The 13,460-nt window shown below is 53.8% G+C and overlaps 6 protein-coding genes across 6 annotated transcripts; 4 read left to right on the top strand and 2 right to left on the bottom strand.

Annotated features, from left to right (window-relative positions):
• Positions 1-376: 376 nt before the first annotated feature.
• Positions 377-2,370, top strand: J4E78_010732 (uncharacterized protein; the record flags this gene model as incomplete). Its single annotated transcript, XM_049371308.1, has 4 exons — positions 377-384; positions 459-717; positions 765-848; positions 901-2,370. 4 exons carry the CDS (start codon positions 377-379, stop codon positions 2,368-2,370), a joined length of 1,821 nt encoding a protein of 606 aa, XP_049216961.1.
• An 851-nt stretch (positions 2,371-3,221) lies between these two features.
• On the bottom strand, positions 3,222-4,189 carry J4E78_010731 (uncharacterized protein; the record flags this gene model as incomplete). The annotated part of the gene is made up of 4 exons (XM_049371307.1): positions 3,222-3,506; positions 3,575-3,747; positions 3,827-4,139; positions 4,187-4,189. The coding sequence occupies 4 exons, from the start codon at positions 4,187-4,189 to the stop codon at positions 3,222-3,224; spliced, it is 774 nt and encodes a 257-aa protein (XP_049216960.1).
• A 393-nt stretch (positions 4,190-4,582) lies between these two features.
• J4E78_010730 (uncharacterized protein) lies at positions 4,583-5,262 on the top strand (the record flags this gene model as incomplete). The annotated part of the gene is made up of 2 exons (XM_049371306.1): positions 4,583-4,936; positions 4,996-5,262. 2 exons carry the CDS (start codon positions 4,583-4,585, stop codon positions 5,260-5,262), a joined length of 621 nt encoding a protein of 206 aa, XP_049216959.1.
• A 1,158-nt stretch (positions 5,263-6,420) lies between these two features.
• Positions 6,421-7,615, top strand: GLE2 (RNA export factor gle2; the record flags this gene model as incomplete). The annotated part of the gene is made up of 3 exons (XM_049371305.1): positions 6,421-6,678; positions 6,730-7,199; positions 7,252-7,615. The coding sequence occupies 3 exons, from the start codon at positions 6,421-6,423 to the stop codon at positions 7,613-7,615; spliced, it is 1,092 nt and encodes a 363-aa protein (XP_049216958.1).
• Positions 7,616-9,397: 1,782 nt separating this feature from the next.
• Positions 9,398-10,444, top strand: J4E78_010728 (uncharacterized protein; the record flags this gene model as incomplete). The annotated part of the gene is made up of 1 exon (XM_049371304.1): positions 9,398-10,444. The coding sequence occupies one exon, from the start codon at positions 9,398-9,400 to the stop codon at positions 10,442-10,444; it is 1,047 nt and encodes a 348-aa protein (XP_049216957.1).
• Positions 10,445-10,736: 292 nt separating this feature from the next.
• On the bottom strand, positions 10,737-12,215 carry J4E78_010727 (uncharacterized protein; the record flags this gene model as incomplete). The annotated part of the gene is made up of 3 exons (XM_049371303.1): positions 10,737-12,007; positions 12,083-12,147; positions 12,208-12,215. 3 exons carry the CDS (start codon positions 12,213-12,215, stop codon positions 10,737-10,739), a joined length of 1,344 nt encoding a protein of 447 aa, XP_049216956.1.
• Between the last annotated feature and the right edge of the window lie 1,245 nt (positions 12,216-13,460).

Below are 13,460 nucleotides of genomic sequence, written 5' to 3'. Positions count from 1 at the left end.
GGATTATAGCATTGCAGGCGTATTGGGTGCCGAAATTATATCACTTTGTCTTGCTGGCACATACTTGGTACATGATGGTTGGATCATGGTGACGCGTAAACTTAGGTATTGCCCCTTCTCACGTGGATGTCCACATACTTAGTATATGGAGGCCTTCACTTACTTGAGTATGTGCAGACTTCAGGCGGCTGAAGCCTGGTTGACGTTTGCTAGTGCTGCATTCGGGTGTGGGTGTGGGTCGATGCTGCCTTGAGAGCACGTGAGTGCGGGACTAGCGCGACCGCGTTCCTGCCGTCCCAAGGCGCGTCATCTTCAGCCACGACGCCTCGACTTCAGCAAAGCGGCGACCCATGCGCACCACATCGTAACAACAACAATGCCTGCGTACGTACAGAATTTCTACGCGTTTCTCACGCACCGTTTCCCGACGTCAATAAAGTCCGCTAACAACGATGCAGGCCAGGCGACCAGTACAACGGCGGCAACGTCAAGAATCCCTTCGAAGAACGCGTCGTAAACGGCTTCACAGCAAAGGAAATCGCGACATTACAGAGTCGGCTGAATAAACAACTCGGTCCGGAATACATATCGCAACGGCCGGGTAATGGCGGTGGAAAGGTGGCGTACCTGGAGGGGAACAAGGCGATAGCGCTTGCGAATGAAGTCTTTGGGTTCAACGGATGGTCGAGCTCGCTGGGGCAGGTGCAGATCGACTACGTATGTTTTGGTCTGTCTGACAGGCAGATACATGCTGACAAAGACAGGTCGACGAGCTTCAAAACGGCAAGGTCAGCTTGGGTCTCTCAATAGTAGTGAGGATCACGCTGAAGGATGGCACATATCACGAGGTAATGAGGTCGCTCTTTACATCTCACCCTCACCCTTGCTAATACCGCCTAGGACATTGGCTACGGCTCAATAGAGAACGGCAAAGGCAAAGCAGCATCATTCGAAAAGGCCAAGAAAGAGGCGGCAACAGATGGCTTGAAGCGCTCATTACGCACCTTCGGGAATGTGCTCGGCAACTGCTTATACGACAAGGAGTATCTCAAGAAGGTCCAGGTTATGAAGGTCAAACCCATCAAATTCCAGGAGGACAACCTCTACCGACATAACGATTTCAAACCGCCACCCCAACCTGAGGAGCAAGCTGTGGTCAAGCAGGAGCCGCACAAGACACCGGTTCGACCCAACCAGGTCCTTCGTACGCGTACGGATCACCTGAACAACGAGTCGTTCGGGGCTGATTTTGACGACGATGCGGACGAGAACTTGTTCGATGGAGTTGATGTCTCAGAGGGCCATGGCGACGAGTTCTCGTTGTCAGAGACATTGTCCGCCCCGGAGACGGCAGCACCGCGTGCTATACAGCCAGCGAAACCAAATGGTGTATCGTCTGGTCGCACCTCACCGGTCCGCAATACAGGACCCCCTCGCCAGCCCAACGGCAGACCTCCACAAGCCGGTCGTGGCCAACCCGGTGTGCAACAACAGCAACCAAACCAGGCACCCGGTAGACCTGCCCCTCACATGCAGAACGGAAGACAGCCACAAACTCCTGTTCAACAGCAGCCTCGACCGGTGCAGAACGGCGGTCGCATGGCCCCACCAGCAATAGACAACGGTGCTGCCTCGAGACCCGTAGGACAGCAGCCCCAGAACCAACAAGCCCCTCCTAACAACCAACCTCTCCGACCAACCCCACCCCAAGCACAACAACCACCGAACCAAGCACGACCAGTACCCCAAGCCCAAGATACAACCACACCCGCTCAAAACGCACCTCCGCCCAACCACCGACCTCCCGTAGGCTTCGTAACCTCCCGCGCCGCCGAGCTCCTCCAAGCCTCAGATTCCGCCTCCCTAGCCAACCTCCCCTCCTTCAACCCCAACGCCGACTCGCCCATACCGAAAGAAAAACGCACCCCAGGTGTCGACCACGGCGCCAGCAAACCTATCAAACGCGACGCCGTCGGCGCACCCCCTGCCCCTCAACCACCACCCCAACGACCTGGCGTCACATCAAACGGCTCCTTCAACCGCCCCAACATCGTAAACCCACACATGCAAGCTGATCGCCGTATTGGCATGCCTGGCGCGCCAAACTACGCTATGAGTCCTAGTGCGAATCGTGGACAGTACAAGCCGCCTACATTCAACGGTGCGGGGCCTGGTAATGGTAATCCTGCTGGTGCTGGTGCTGGTGCTGGTGGCCCTGGGGGTGTTAAGCGTGAAAGAGCTGCGTTGCAGGATGTTAGCAATGTGGGTGTTAATGGGAATGGGGGCGTGGGGAGTGAGGGTCCCGAGGCGAAGAAACAGAGGGTTGATGCGCCGGCTGGTGTTGAGAATGGCGGTGTTGCTAGTACGTGAGGTGCCAGTGTGCTTTCCACGGGCTGCTTTTATACTGCTCTGTTAGTGGGCAGGGCGTTTTTCTGGTGCTAAGGGCGAGGGTGTTTTGGCGTTATGAAAAGGGTGGTGAGACGGTACTGTTTTAGCGGGGATATGTCTTTCGGGGTTATCATTTCTTGGGAGTGGGTAGTGTAAATGAGCGTTCCTGTCGTGGAAAGAGTTGAGGAATCTGATGCATTGATACCAACCATTACAGAGACATGATTGTGTTCAAGGTTGCTGCTTCTTGGGCTCCATTGGGAATGCACCGATAGAGATGTGATTGACTATGCGCAGAAGCAACGCATCCAAGAAAAGAGTTTGAAAGTCATTGCCTTGATTAGTCTCAATGGTACCATCACACTTTTCCATACTCAGCTGCCACCTCCCCTGAACGGTATCTCTCTCCGCTCCTTACATGACACACGCTTCCTCTGCATCTCACCCCCCTTCAGAGCTTGGCGGCAGAGCACTCATATCCCCTTCTTCTTCTTCTTCTTCATCCCCTGTCGACATCGCAGCCTTTCCGCCTCAACCAGCAGCTTCACGGTAAAAGCTAATCGAATTATTCCCCCCAGCCAACGCAAACATCTCACTCTTGCCCGCCGCTTTCGGCAACCACTTTGCGCTCCAGAGCGGTTTATCGCCGTGGGAATGCGTGGCGACGCAGGATCGCGTTTCTATGCGCCAGACTTTTGCGCGGGAGTCGTGGGATCTGTTCACAGACACGGATGTTAGTGAGATGTCTTCCAAAGCTTCGAATCCGCGTTGATGGAATGGTGTGAGGTTGTTGGGATGTGTATGGGATGGGTATGGGATGTGTATGGGATGACTTACCCAGATAGTAGGTATTCTCCCGTATCACTCCAATCTAGACTCAACACCCATCCGCCGTGGCCAGTGAAGTTTGCGACTTGCTCGCCTGATGTGACGTCGTAGAGCGCGATGATGCGTGCGTCGCCACCTGCTGCTAGTAGTTTTGAGGCGGGAGAGAAGGACACGGCGCGAACGGGGTGGACGAGACCGGAGAGGGAGTGTGCGAGGCGCCCGGTTTCGTTGTTGAAGACGTAGATGGAGCCGTTTTCGTGGCCGGAGGCTGTGTATGTGCCGTTGCGGGACTGTGGGTTGGGTAGGTTAGTAGGAGTTGACGGGGTGAGATGGGAGAAAGGGAGGGAGGGAGACGTACCAAGTCCACAGATAGACCGAAGCTGCCTTTTGTTTCGTACTCGCGTATCCGGGGCATACCCTCGTCTTTGTTGAGGCTCCAGACGTTGATATTGCCGTTGATGCTCGTGCTGGCTAGATACTGGCCATCTGCACTCAGCGCAATGGCCCATATCTCACCCGGCTTGTTCTGGTCTGTTGAAGCTGTCAGCTCCTTCCTCTTTCTACAACACCACTTCCTGCGATCCCAAAGAAAGCATGGAGGCGTACCCACCAACAATCTCCCCATCCTCACTCCACACGCCCTCCTCATTTTGACTCCATATCTTGACTTTGCCCTCGAAGCCTGCGCTCGCGGCCCGTCGTGCCTTCTCTTCCCGTGCGGTTACTAGGTGGTGTATGCCGAGTGGATGCGCCTTGTCGAGTGTTTGTATTACGGGGAATTCGGCGTTTGTGGTATCGTACACGTTGATGCTGCTTGAGCCCGAGGCGGAGAGTAGTTGGGTGCTGGTTGGTGCTACGGCGAAGATGTCGCTTGCTTTGGGATGCGCCGAGTCGACTGTGTGGAGGGTGAGGTATTGTTTCGACTGGGGGCTGTTAGAATGGCGTTGGGGGTGATACAGAAGGTGCATACCATGGTGACTTATCTGCAGCTCTGACGACTTGCTTTCCTGGCGCGATTATTGTGTCATGGGCGGAGTTTGGAGCTGAGAGCTAAATTCCAGCTCGATGTCGTCAGTACGGGCAACACGAAAACGCGACCATCCCACTTGAGCCCCACCAAACACCAACGAGGACCCCTAGCTTGACCGCCAATCACACCCCGCTGCGCCCGACAGCTCCCCATCCACGACTAGGCATGCCATTGACTCTCTCGCGGATCTCCAGGAACCTGTTGAAAGAGTCACGAACCGGCAGCCTAAAGCTACCCTCCCATCTACGCCTGACTCATTCCTCGTTGCCATCCCCCCACACAAAACCCACGTTCACAACACTCCCCATCCGCACCTTCACCACCCACTCCTCCAACATGGCGCCCACCGACCCCGTCCCCGCCTCCAAAGACGCCCTTTCGGCCAACCAACCCATCGTCATCTCCGGGCCCTCTGGCGCAGGCAAATCCACCATCCTAAAGCGCCTCTTCGACGAGTTCCCCGGCAAATTCGGCTTCAGCATATCGCACACCACGCGCGGGCCCAGAGGAGAGGAGCAAGATGGCAAGGAATACTACTTCGTAACCAAAGAAGAGTTCTTGGATTTGGTAGAGAAGAAGGGGTTCGTGGAACATGCGCAGTTTGGTGGAAACCACTATGGTACGAGTGTCAAGGCTGTGAACGACATTGCCGAGAAGGGTCAAATCTGTATTTTGGATATCGAGATGGAGGTAAGTCGTTGTTTGCTGGCTAGTATGAAGCGCATCTTTGCTGACACTGTTGATTGTAGGGCGTTAAGCAAGTCGCAAACCACCCTACCTTCCCTCGCCCGCGGTTCTTGTTCTTGCAGCCGCCGTCTATGGAGGTTCTGGAGAAGCGGTTGAGGAGTCGCGCGACGGATAAGGAGGAGGCTATCTTGAAGAGACTTAACCAGGCCAAGGTCGAGATGGAGTTTGCGCATAGTGGACAGGCGCCGCATGATAAGATTGTGATCAACGATGATCTGGACAAGGCGTACAAGGAGGTCAAGGAGTTCGTTGTTGGCAGCGAGGCATGAAGACCAGCGAGAGGATGAAAAGCTTCATAGATGATACCACAGGAACGAATCAAGGATGAAAAGAGATGCAAAAAATGATATGATGAAATTTTCTTTCAATTCATGACTATCTAAGCCATAAGGTTCATCAGATACCGTCGTAGAAAATTCAGCAAAGGCCGTGATACCACTTTGGGATTACACAGCCTCAGAGCTTGACTCTATTTCCATTTGTCTCATCATGTGAACCGTGTATGGCTGGATGAATCTGGCTTGTTCGACCAAGCGCGTAGTAGCCCATCAACTCCGACCGTTGTCAGAGAGCGTCTACCCTCAGATCCGAAAAGTGGGTGGGTGAATGAACGTTCCTCGCCTCAAGAATAAGCCCCATTGAGTTACCATCCGTGACACCTTGTTTGACCAAAGTGCAGGAAGGCAATCGCATAACCATAAACTGGACGAGAAGACCCTCCATACCTGGCGCTTCCCGGTGTCTCCCTCCTCCTCCCAGTATTGCAGCGAACCTCAGCACGTGAGCAAGGTAGCCAACGGACTCATATCATCATCCAGGTGTCAGCCCCTCCACCCATGGCCTCAGAAAGCCAACCAAAAGGGAGTGCGAACGGGTAAAGAGACGCGGAAAGAGTCGTAGTCGGTAGTGGAAGCCGCGGCTTCTATGGCGGTTCGTTGCTGAAAGTGCGATCGCGAAAGATCGTTGTCCGGGGACTTTCTCCCAAAGCGCGAGACGAGACGCCCTTGCGGGCGCTCTGTGCGTAAGCTTCGTTGCGATTCTTCGAGCGAGGAACGTTGGAAGAAGAAAGAGGTGGGTGACGGAAACTTTTTAACATGGGGCGGAGGCCGGGGGCCGAGCTAGGCGCGCTAGGCAGAAGCGGACTGGCGCCTGCAAGGGTGCCTGGAGAGCTTTGGTGCGCCTGTTTCTTTGCTGAGCGCGTCGTCGGTGAAGAACATAAAGTCATCTGGTCTCCTGCGCGCGTAGCCACACTATTCACTGCTGCCGGTCTCGAAACATCCCCACGTGACTGGAAAGTTCCATACGAGCGCGTACGAATTACTTTCTCGTCTAAGCTTGGGATCAACACCGCAACCTCGCGCAAAGCTTCGCAACAACCAACACCCGTACTTCGAACGCGCCCAGATACAGGGACGTAATCACAAGAGATGGCTCTTTTCGGTCAGGCCGCACCGGCTGCATCTGCTAGCTCCACCACCGGCGACACCAGCAAAGACGTCGAAGTCCCGGCCGGCCAACTGCCCAGCGACAGCATATCTGACCTCCAATTCTCGCCAACGAACGACTTCCTCGCCGTGGGCAGCTGGGACAAGAAAGTCTACATCTACGAGGTCAACGGCAATGGCGCGCAAGGAAAGTGGATATTCGAATGCCAGGGTCATGTTCTGGGTCTCGGATGGTCAAAGGTACGTTTAGCAACATGTCTGGCAGTCACGTCCGAATACTAACATAATCAGGATGGCACTCGTATAGCAGCCGGCGACTCAACAGGCATGCTCAACATCGTCGACTTCCGCACTGCCCCCGCCAGCGGCACCGTCCCTGCACAACAAGCCAAAGCTCACGAGAACGGCATCAAGTGCGTCCGCTGGTTCCAGACCGGCGGCAAAGACTATGTCGCGACTGGTTCCTGGGACAAGACCGTCAAGTTCTGGGACCTCCAGGGTGCCGAGCCCGTCGGCACTCTGACATGTCAGGAGCGCGTCTACAGCATGGACATCAAGGATCAATTGCTCGTCATCGCAACCGCCGAGCGCCACATCCACATGGTCAACCTCTCGAACCCCACAACCATCTACAAGACCATCACCAGTCCTCTCAAGTGGCAGACAAGGGCCGTGAGCTGCTTCACGGATGCGACTGGCTTTGCCGTCGGCTCCATCGAAGGACGATGCGCCATTCAATACGTCGAAGACAAGGACACCAGGTAAGCATTCCCACGTCTACATATTTCACCACACCATCTAACTCATACCTAGCCTCAACTTCTCCTTCAAATGCCACCGCCAGCAAGACCCCGCCAACCGCGACATCGCAAAGGTCCACTCCGTAAACGCCATCTCCTTCCACCCACAACACGGCACCTTCTCCACCGCCGGCTCCGACGGCACCTTCCACTTCTGGGACAAGGACGCCAAGCACCGTCTCAAGGGCTACCCCGAAGTCGGCGGCAGCATCGTCGCGACCGGCTTCAGCAAGGACGGCAACATCTTCGCCTACGCCGTCAGCTACGACTGGAGCAAGGGATACGGTGGAAACACGCAAAACTACCCTATCAAGATCAAACTTCACCCCATTCTGGGAGACGAGTGCAAGCCTAGGCCTGGAAGTAAGAAGAGGTAATCCCTGAGTAACTCGGGATTTCCTTTTTTTCTTTCCTGTTTGATTCGTTGGCGCTTTTGCTGACAACGCGTGTCTGAAGAAGCGGAGATGAGAGCGGAGACGACAGCGGAGACGAGAGAGAAGGCGAAAGCGGCAGGCATCGAAGCTTTGTTGGCTGCGAGTATGCCGCCCGGAAGGCCAAGTCGTCGATTACGGGGTCTATAAGAACGGTGCGTGCGTACTTGGTCTGTACAGATCGACATTGCTCGGCCGCATGCTACGTACTCTCTGTGCTTCGATCAAACGATATCACGGTGTTTGATGTTTTTTCTTGGTTTCCTGCATTAGCGTTCAAGGGACTGGCGTATAGAGAGATATAGTATCATGGGCTGTGGAGGCTCCAGAGTAGGATAGGCAGGAAAATGTAATCTTGTTGCTGTATAGGTTGCGTGTTGACTGTGACTGTGGGGTACTTTGACATGCCGTGCTCGCGTTGTCGTCTGGAAGAGTGCAGTGTATTGATCACGCGGTCAAACCCTCAGGTTTGCGAGCAGAGACAAGAGTGCCCCAGATTAAGCACGCATGATTGCTCACAGTAACTGCTTGACAGCAAACCTGATCCTTCTAGGTAGATATAAACTCCTCCATCTCCCCTCCATCCTCTTCTCTAAGCAGTCAACCTCTACCCAACTCACTCACCCCTCCCCCTTCCCTCCCATTTTTCCACATCCCCACCGCCATGCTAACAACCACCCAGTGAAGCAGCTCACGGTTCGACCAGTCCATCCCACCAACCATCCGTTCGCGAGCACGCTGCTCCCCCCACGCTCGCCCCCCGCATCCCTCGTCCATCACCATTTCCGCGTTCCAAGTTATCACGCCTCTCTGCTCCTCCCAGCCCGGTTCACCGGTACGCAGACGCACTCCATCACCACCCCAATGTCTTTTCCAATACCAGTACCGGCTTTAAACTGAATAAACTGAACAATGAATACCCCATCTCAGGTCAGGGGGATCTAGCGAGTCCTCTGACCCTTGCTTCCGCGCGGAAGGACTCCCACCGTCTTTTCCTCATCTCAGTTAGATGAGGGGTAGACAACCACACCCGTATGCACAAGGAAACGCTGACCTAGCCCCCAGAGAAGGGAATTTGCCAGAGGGGTATTCGTGTGTATGGGTGTGTTCACCTGTATCCTTTACACTATTTCCTTTAGGGATTGCGAGGGACGGGATGTGCGGAGGAGGTAAGTGGTATTTCCCTTTTTTTTTCTTGTGGGGATGAGTGGTGGGTAGGTGGTTGTGTGGGATGGAAGATTGATGTGTTTGGCTTGGGTTAGACAGAGCCCTGAAAAGGCTCGATTGAGGTGAGTCTTGTCGCTTTGGAACGTGAGAGCCTTGACCGTGAACAGAACGCGTTATCGGTATTTGGAAAGGAATGGGGCAGTCCAGGATGAAAGGGGAAATGGAAAGCTGCGTAGACAATGTCTCGGGCTGGTGATTTGCGGTGTGTGCTTTCAAGATAGGCTGAAGATAAAAAACCCCGAATCAAGCTTCGTTGCTTCCTTGAAAGGGCAGAATACACAATGCGGCATGGTCATATTGTGGTTACGCCCTTCATATTCCAAATATGGATGTCGTGACTCCATCGCAACCACGGTACGCAACTTCCACGCCCAACATCAGCAATGCACACCTGCCATATAAGACTCGTTTATACGACGCTCTCATTCCTTTAAATCATCTACAGTCTCCCCTACACCTCACACTCCGCTCCCCAGTCACCAACCCACAACAACTCCCAAAATGCGCCTCCGCAAAATCCCCCACTCCCTCGTCTTAACCGACACCGCCGCCATAGCCGCCAACACCGACTCCTCCAACCCATCATCCCGCTCCCAACGCTTCAGCACCGCCCACCACCTTGTCTCAGAAATAACGCCCGTCGTCCCATGCAACCCGCACTTCACGCACGAAACACCACCCTGGACACCCTACGGCTACACACTCTGGCACCCGCTCATCGCGTCATCCCAAAACCTGGTCGAATACCATGAGATCCTCCTCCCCAGCTTCCTGTACGAGGATTTGTTGCGTTGCCACAGCGCGTGGGTAGCCACGAACAGAATTCATGGGTCGCTGCTAAACGACGTCGTCGAAACACTGCTCTGCACTAAATCAGGCAAGAAACTCGCTGGCCTCCTCGACGGTAAGCGGCAATGGTTCATCCGCCTCGATCAGATGTCGCCGAAAGACTCGCCCATGGGCGGCAAACTACCTAGTTCCACGGCCGAAGACGTCATCACAAAGATATGCTCCAGTATGCGCGCGTACGGCTGTCTGACACGCGAGTTTGAAGACGCGAAGAAAGAAGAGAGGGAGATGGAGATTAAACTCGTGTTGAACCCATGGGATGAGGGTATGGATCCTGCAAAGGAGTTTCGCGTGTTCGTTCCGCCGCCTGCTGCGAAGACGGGGCGAGAGGCCATCGCGGCGGAATTTGAGGTTAGTGCGATTAGCCAGTATAGGTGGCCGATGGGGTTCGAAGCGCCGTGGGGGTTTGATTTGGAGCGGACTGTTGGGTTGGTTGATGTGGGAGCGGAGAAGGTGTTGGGGGATATTGTGGCGTATGCGGAGGAAGAGCTGAGTGAGGAGATTATGGGGTTGCTGTTGAGGTATGGGTTTAGTTATGATGTTGCGCTGCAGCAAGATGGGAGTGTGCAGTTGGTAGAGATCAACCCTTTTGGCGCGCTGTCTGGTTGTGGGGCTTGTTTGTTCAATTGGGTTTTGGATGGGAGGGTGCTGTATGGGTTGGAAGAGCCACAGTTCACTGTGACGGTGGAGGGAGAGTAAAGTAGATGGCTCGATACAGGTGTATATGCAGTTTGCACTATGTACTTGGGCTTTGCGATCGGTTGATGCTGGCAGTGGTTTCTACAGACAGGGAGATCTCTGGCTTGCTATAATTCTCTCGGACGCGGCGTGTTGATTCATAGCTGTGGGGCCATGAATCATGTACTGAATTATGGTCAGTCTCGCAGTCATAACTCAAAACCAAGAAGGATCGCGGAGATGCCAGTCGCTCCCGCACTCTACAAGCGTGAAGTCAAATCTTGAGTGGGTCGACGAAGCAGCCGCTGCAACCTCACGTCTTACACCCCTCAGAAGGCATATCAGCTGCTGCCCCAGTATTACCCCTTTCGCTTGGTCTCGCATGCCTCCGCACCTCATCGCTCTTGAGAAGGTCTCCCAACGCCTTGAAGTTGACAGGCTTGGTCATAAAGTGATCGATCCCTGAACTCCACGCTTCCAGCTTAGCGCTCGACGATGCTAACCCAGTAAGTGCGACAATAGAACACCTTGGCAATTTGTTGTTTCGCTCGTATTCGCGGATGGCTCGCGTAGCGCTCATACCGTCCATGACCGGCATGGACATATCCATTAATATAACGTCGTACTTGCGCGGTCCTTCCCGATACTTGTCCACAGCTTCCTGTCCATTTGATGCCTGGTCGAATTGGAGACCATTCTTCTTCATGAACGCGACTAGGAGTCGTCGATTCAACGGGTTGTCGTCGACGATCAGTGTGTGGGATCTCACAGGGTCGTCTTCTTGAGGCGAGGTAGGCGAAGTGACCGAAGCCTGCGCAACTGTGGATCCAGCTGTAGAAGGAGCGACCGGTCTAGGTGAATCTGAATCGAGAGACTCAATGGCACTCTGCATCGACCTCATTGGTGTTGAAGGACGCGACTGTTGTGGCGGACTTTGCCACATGGGCTGTGGCGGTGGGCTAGACACACCAGTGGGTTGCAAGTTCTCAGCTGGGTGTTCGTAACGATCCAAACATCGGTTGAGAACCCAAGCGAGTTTATAAGGTCCGCACGGCTGGGTGATAATCTCTACGACCGACTCCCGATTGGTGACGCGGACGTCAGAACGCAGGGTCGCTGCCTCAAGTGCATCCATACCGACAAAGATGGTCACTGGGGCGCGCTGACCGTTGGGCCTTCGTTTGCGGATCGTAGCGAGGTAGTCAAAGGACAACTCCGGACAGATGACCATGTCGGCGTCATGACCTTCCCACTCATTCGTTTTCACGACTTCCATCTTAAGATGTGTCTCCAAGGTATATACCAGTGCGTTAGTGAAGCGTAATAGGCCTTCGTCTGTCTTTGACAGACTGTTGTCTTCAGCTGGTCTCTCCATTGTCTTGCGAAGGATGCATATTCTCCGGCCTTCGAGCCTCGGCAGATAAGACAGAAACTGCGATCGCTCCGCTGTCATCGTACCAGATACCTCCGGTCTGGCGAGAGCAAGTTTGACAATGAGCTTGGTGCCCACGTTGCGGTCACTGCTGACTTCAACCTTGCCACCGTTCGTGTCGATTATTTGGCGCACAATACTCATACCCAAGCCTGTGCCTGGCGCGTGAGGGTTCTCCTGAGAGAATGGGTGAAAGAGGCGGTTTGCAAGAAAACTAGAACTCATACCTGAGCCAGTATCCGTAATGGTGAGTGTGATCGCTGTAGGGGCATCGGCGTTTTCTGCTAGATTACTGGATCGTAGGGAAACATGAATATACCCCGTTTCAGTATACTTGACAGCGTTGCCAAACAGATTCATCACGATTCTTCTCCAAGATCCAATTGGAAACGAAAAGACCCAATCGTCATCGTAAGCCAGATCGAAAACGACGAAACGTGCTCGTCGTTGCGGAAACGACATTGCGTGTTCATCTGTAGGCGATATAGGTGCTTCCATGAGCCTGGACGTGGCTGGAATATACGATGACCCAGAAAGTACCGCTTCCACTACCTCTTCGGTTGCGATCCCGAGATCAAATGCAGAAACTTTTCTTCGCCTGCTTTTCAAGGGTTTCGAAGATAGCCGTATCGTGTTCTCATTCTTCAGTTTTTTCGAGGAGACTATCTTCTTTTCCTCGCTGATCTTGGCGTAGTCCATGAGATGGTTAATGGTATCAAGCAGCGTCGTACCGCAGGCGTGCAAAGAGTTCATCATGCTCGTCTGGAACGAGTCGAGCGGCGTATCTTTGATGAACTCCAACGTACCGAGTATTCCGTGCAAGGGCGAACGTAACTCATGTGAAATAGACGAAATAAACGTCGACTTGGCCTGTGACACATTCTTAGCTCTCGCAACATTGGCGTCTTATTCGTTTACCCACCTGATCCAAGGCTGCAGCATCTAGTCTTGAGAGCTCCCTCATGATTGAGTGACTGAAAATCTTGAAATATGCCATGTCCACAGATGCTGACAATAATCTGTATGGATCGTTGCTCCAGCAGAGACAGCCGGCGAACCATCTGGACCTTTCAAAGTCCCAAAAGGGAATGAAAGCAATACTGCGTGCTCTCGGAAACATCGCCTGTATAGCAGCCGATCCCCGCTGTGATCGATCTTTGGTCTTGCGCTTCGATAGCGGGGTAGGTGACAGATGTTCAGCAACCTTGAGGCTCGAGACCGCTTCCTCACTCGAGGACAAGGAATCGCCTTCAGCACTGAAAGTAAATATCTTGCCATGTGGGTATTCGTGAAACAGGCGAGAAAGGTCAGGTTCCAATAATGTCCCATATTCCGGCTCTTTGTCGCTCGGGGTGGCTACTCCAAGTAGCTGACACATTTTGGACGTTGAGGAGGAAGTGCCGCGGGCATACCCTTCGGTGCTGTTTGAGCTCGCTTCATCGCTGGAAGATCTAGATCGATACGATTCGGAGGGAGCTTCAGTTCCGCTCCTTGAGGCGCTGTTGTTCCGACGCTGTCCCCCGCTTGCTGCAACGCTCGCATCGAGGATGAGCACTCCATCCAGATCGCTCGAGCTCATCAATAAGTTTGCAGCACGAGAGAACA

This window comes from Alternaria triticimaculans (assembly GCF_023758025.1).
Source record: "Alternaria triticimaculans strain BMP 0046 chromosome Unknown scaffold_38, whole genome shotgun sequence".
NCBI classification, from domain to species: domain Eukaryota; kingdom Fungi; phylum Ascomycota; class Dothideomycetes; order Pleosporales; family Pleosporaceae; genus Alternaria; species Alternaria triticimaculans.
Note: the sequence above shows the minus strand (reverse complement) of the source record. Positions and strands in the feature narration are given on the sequence as shown.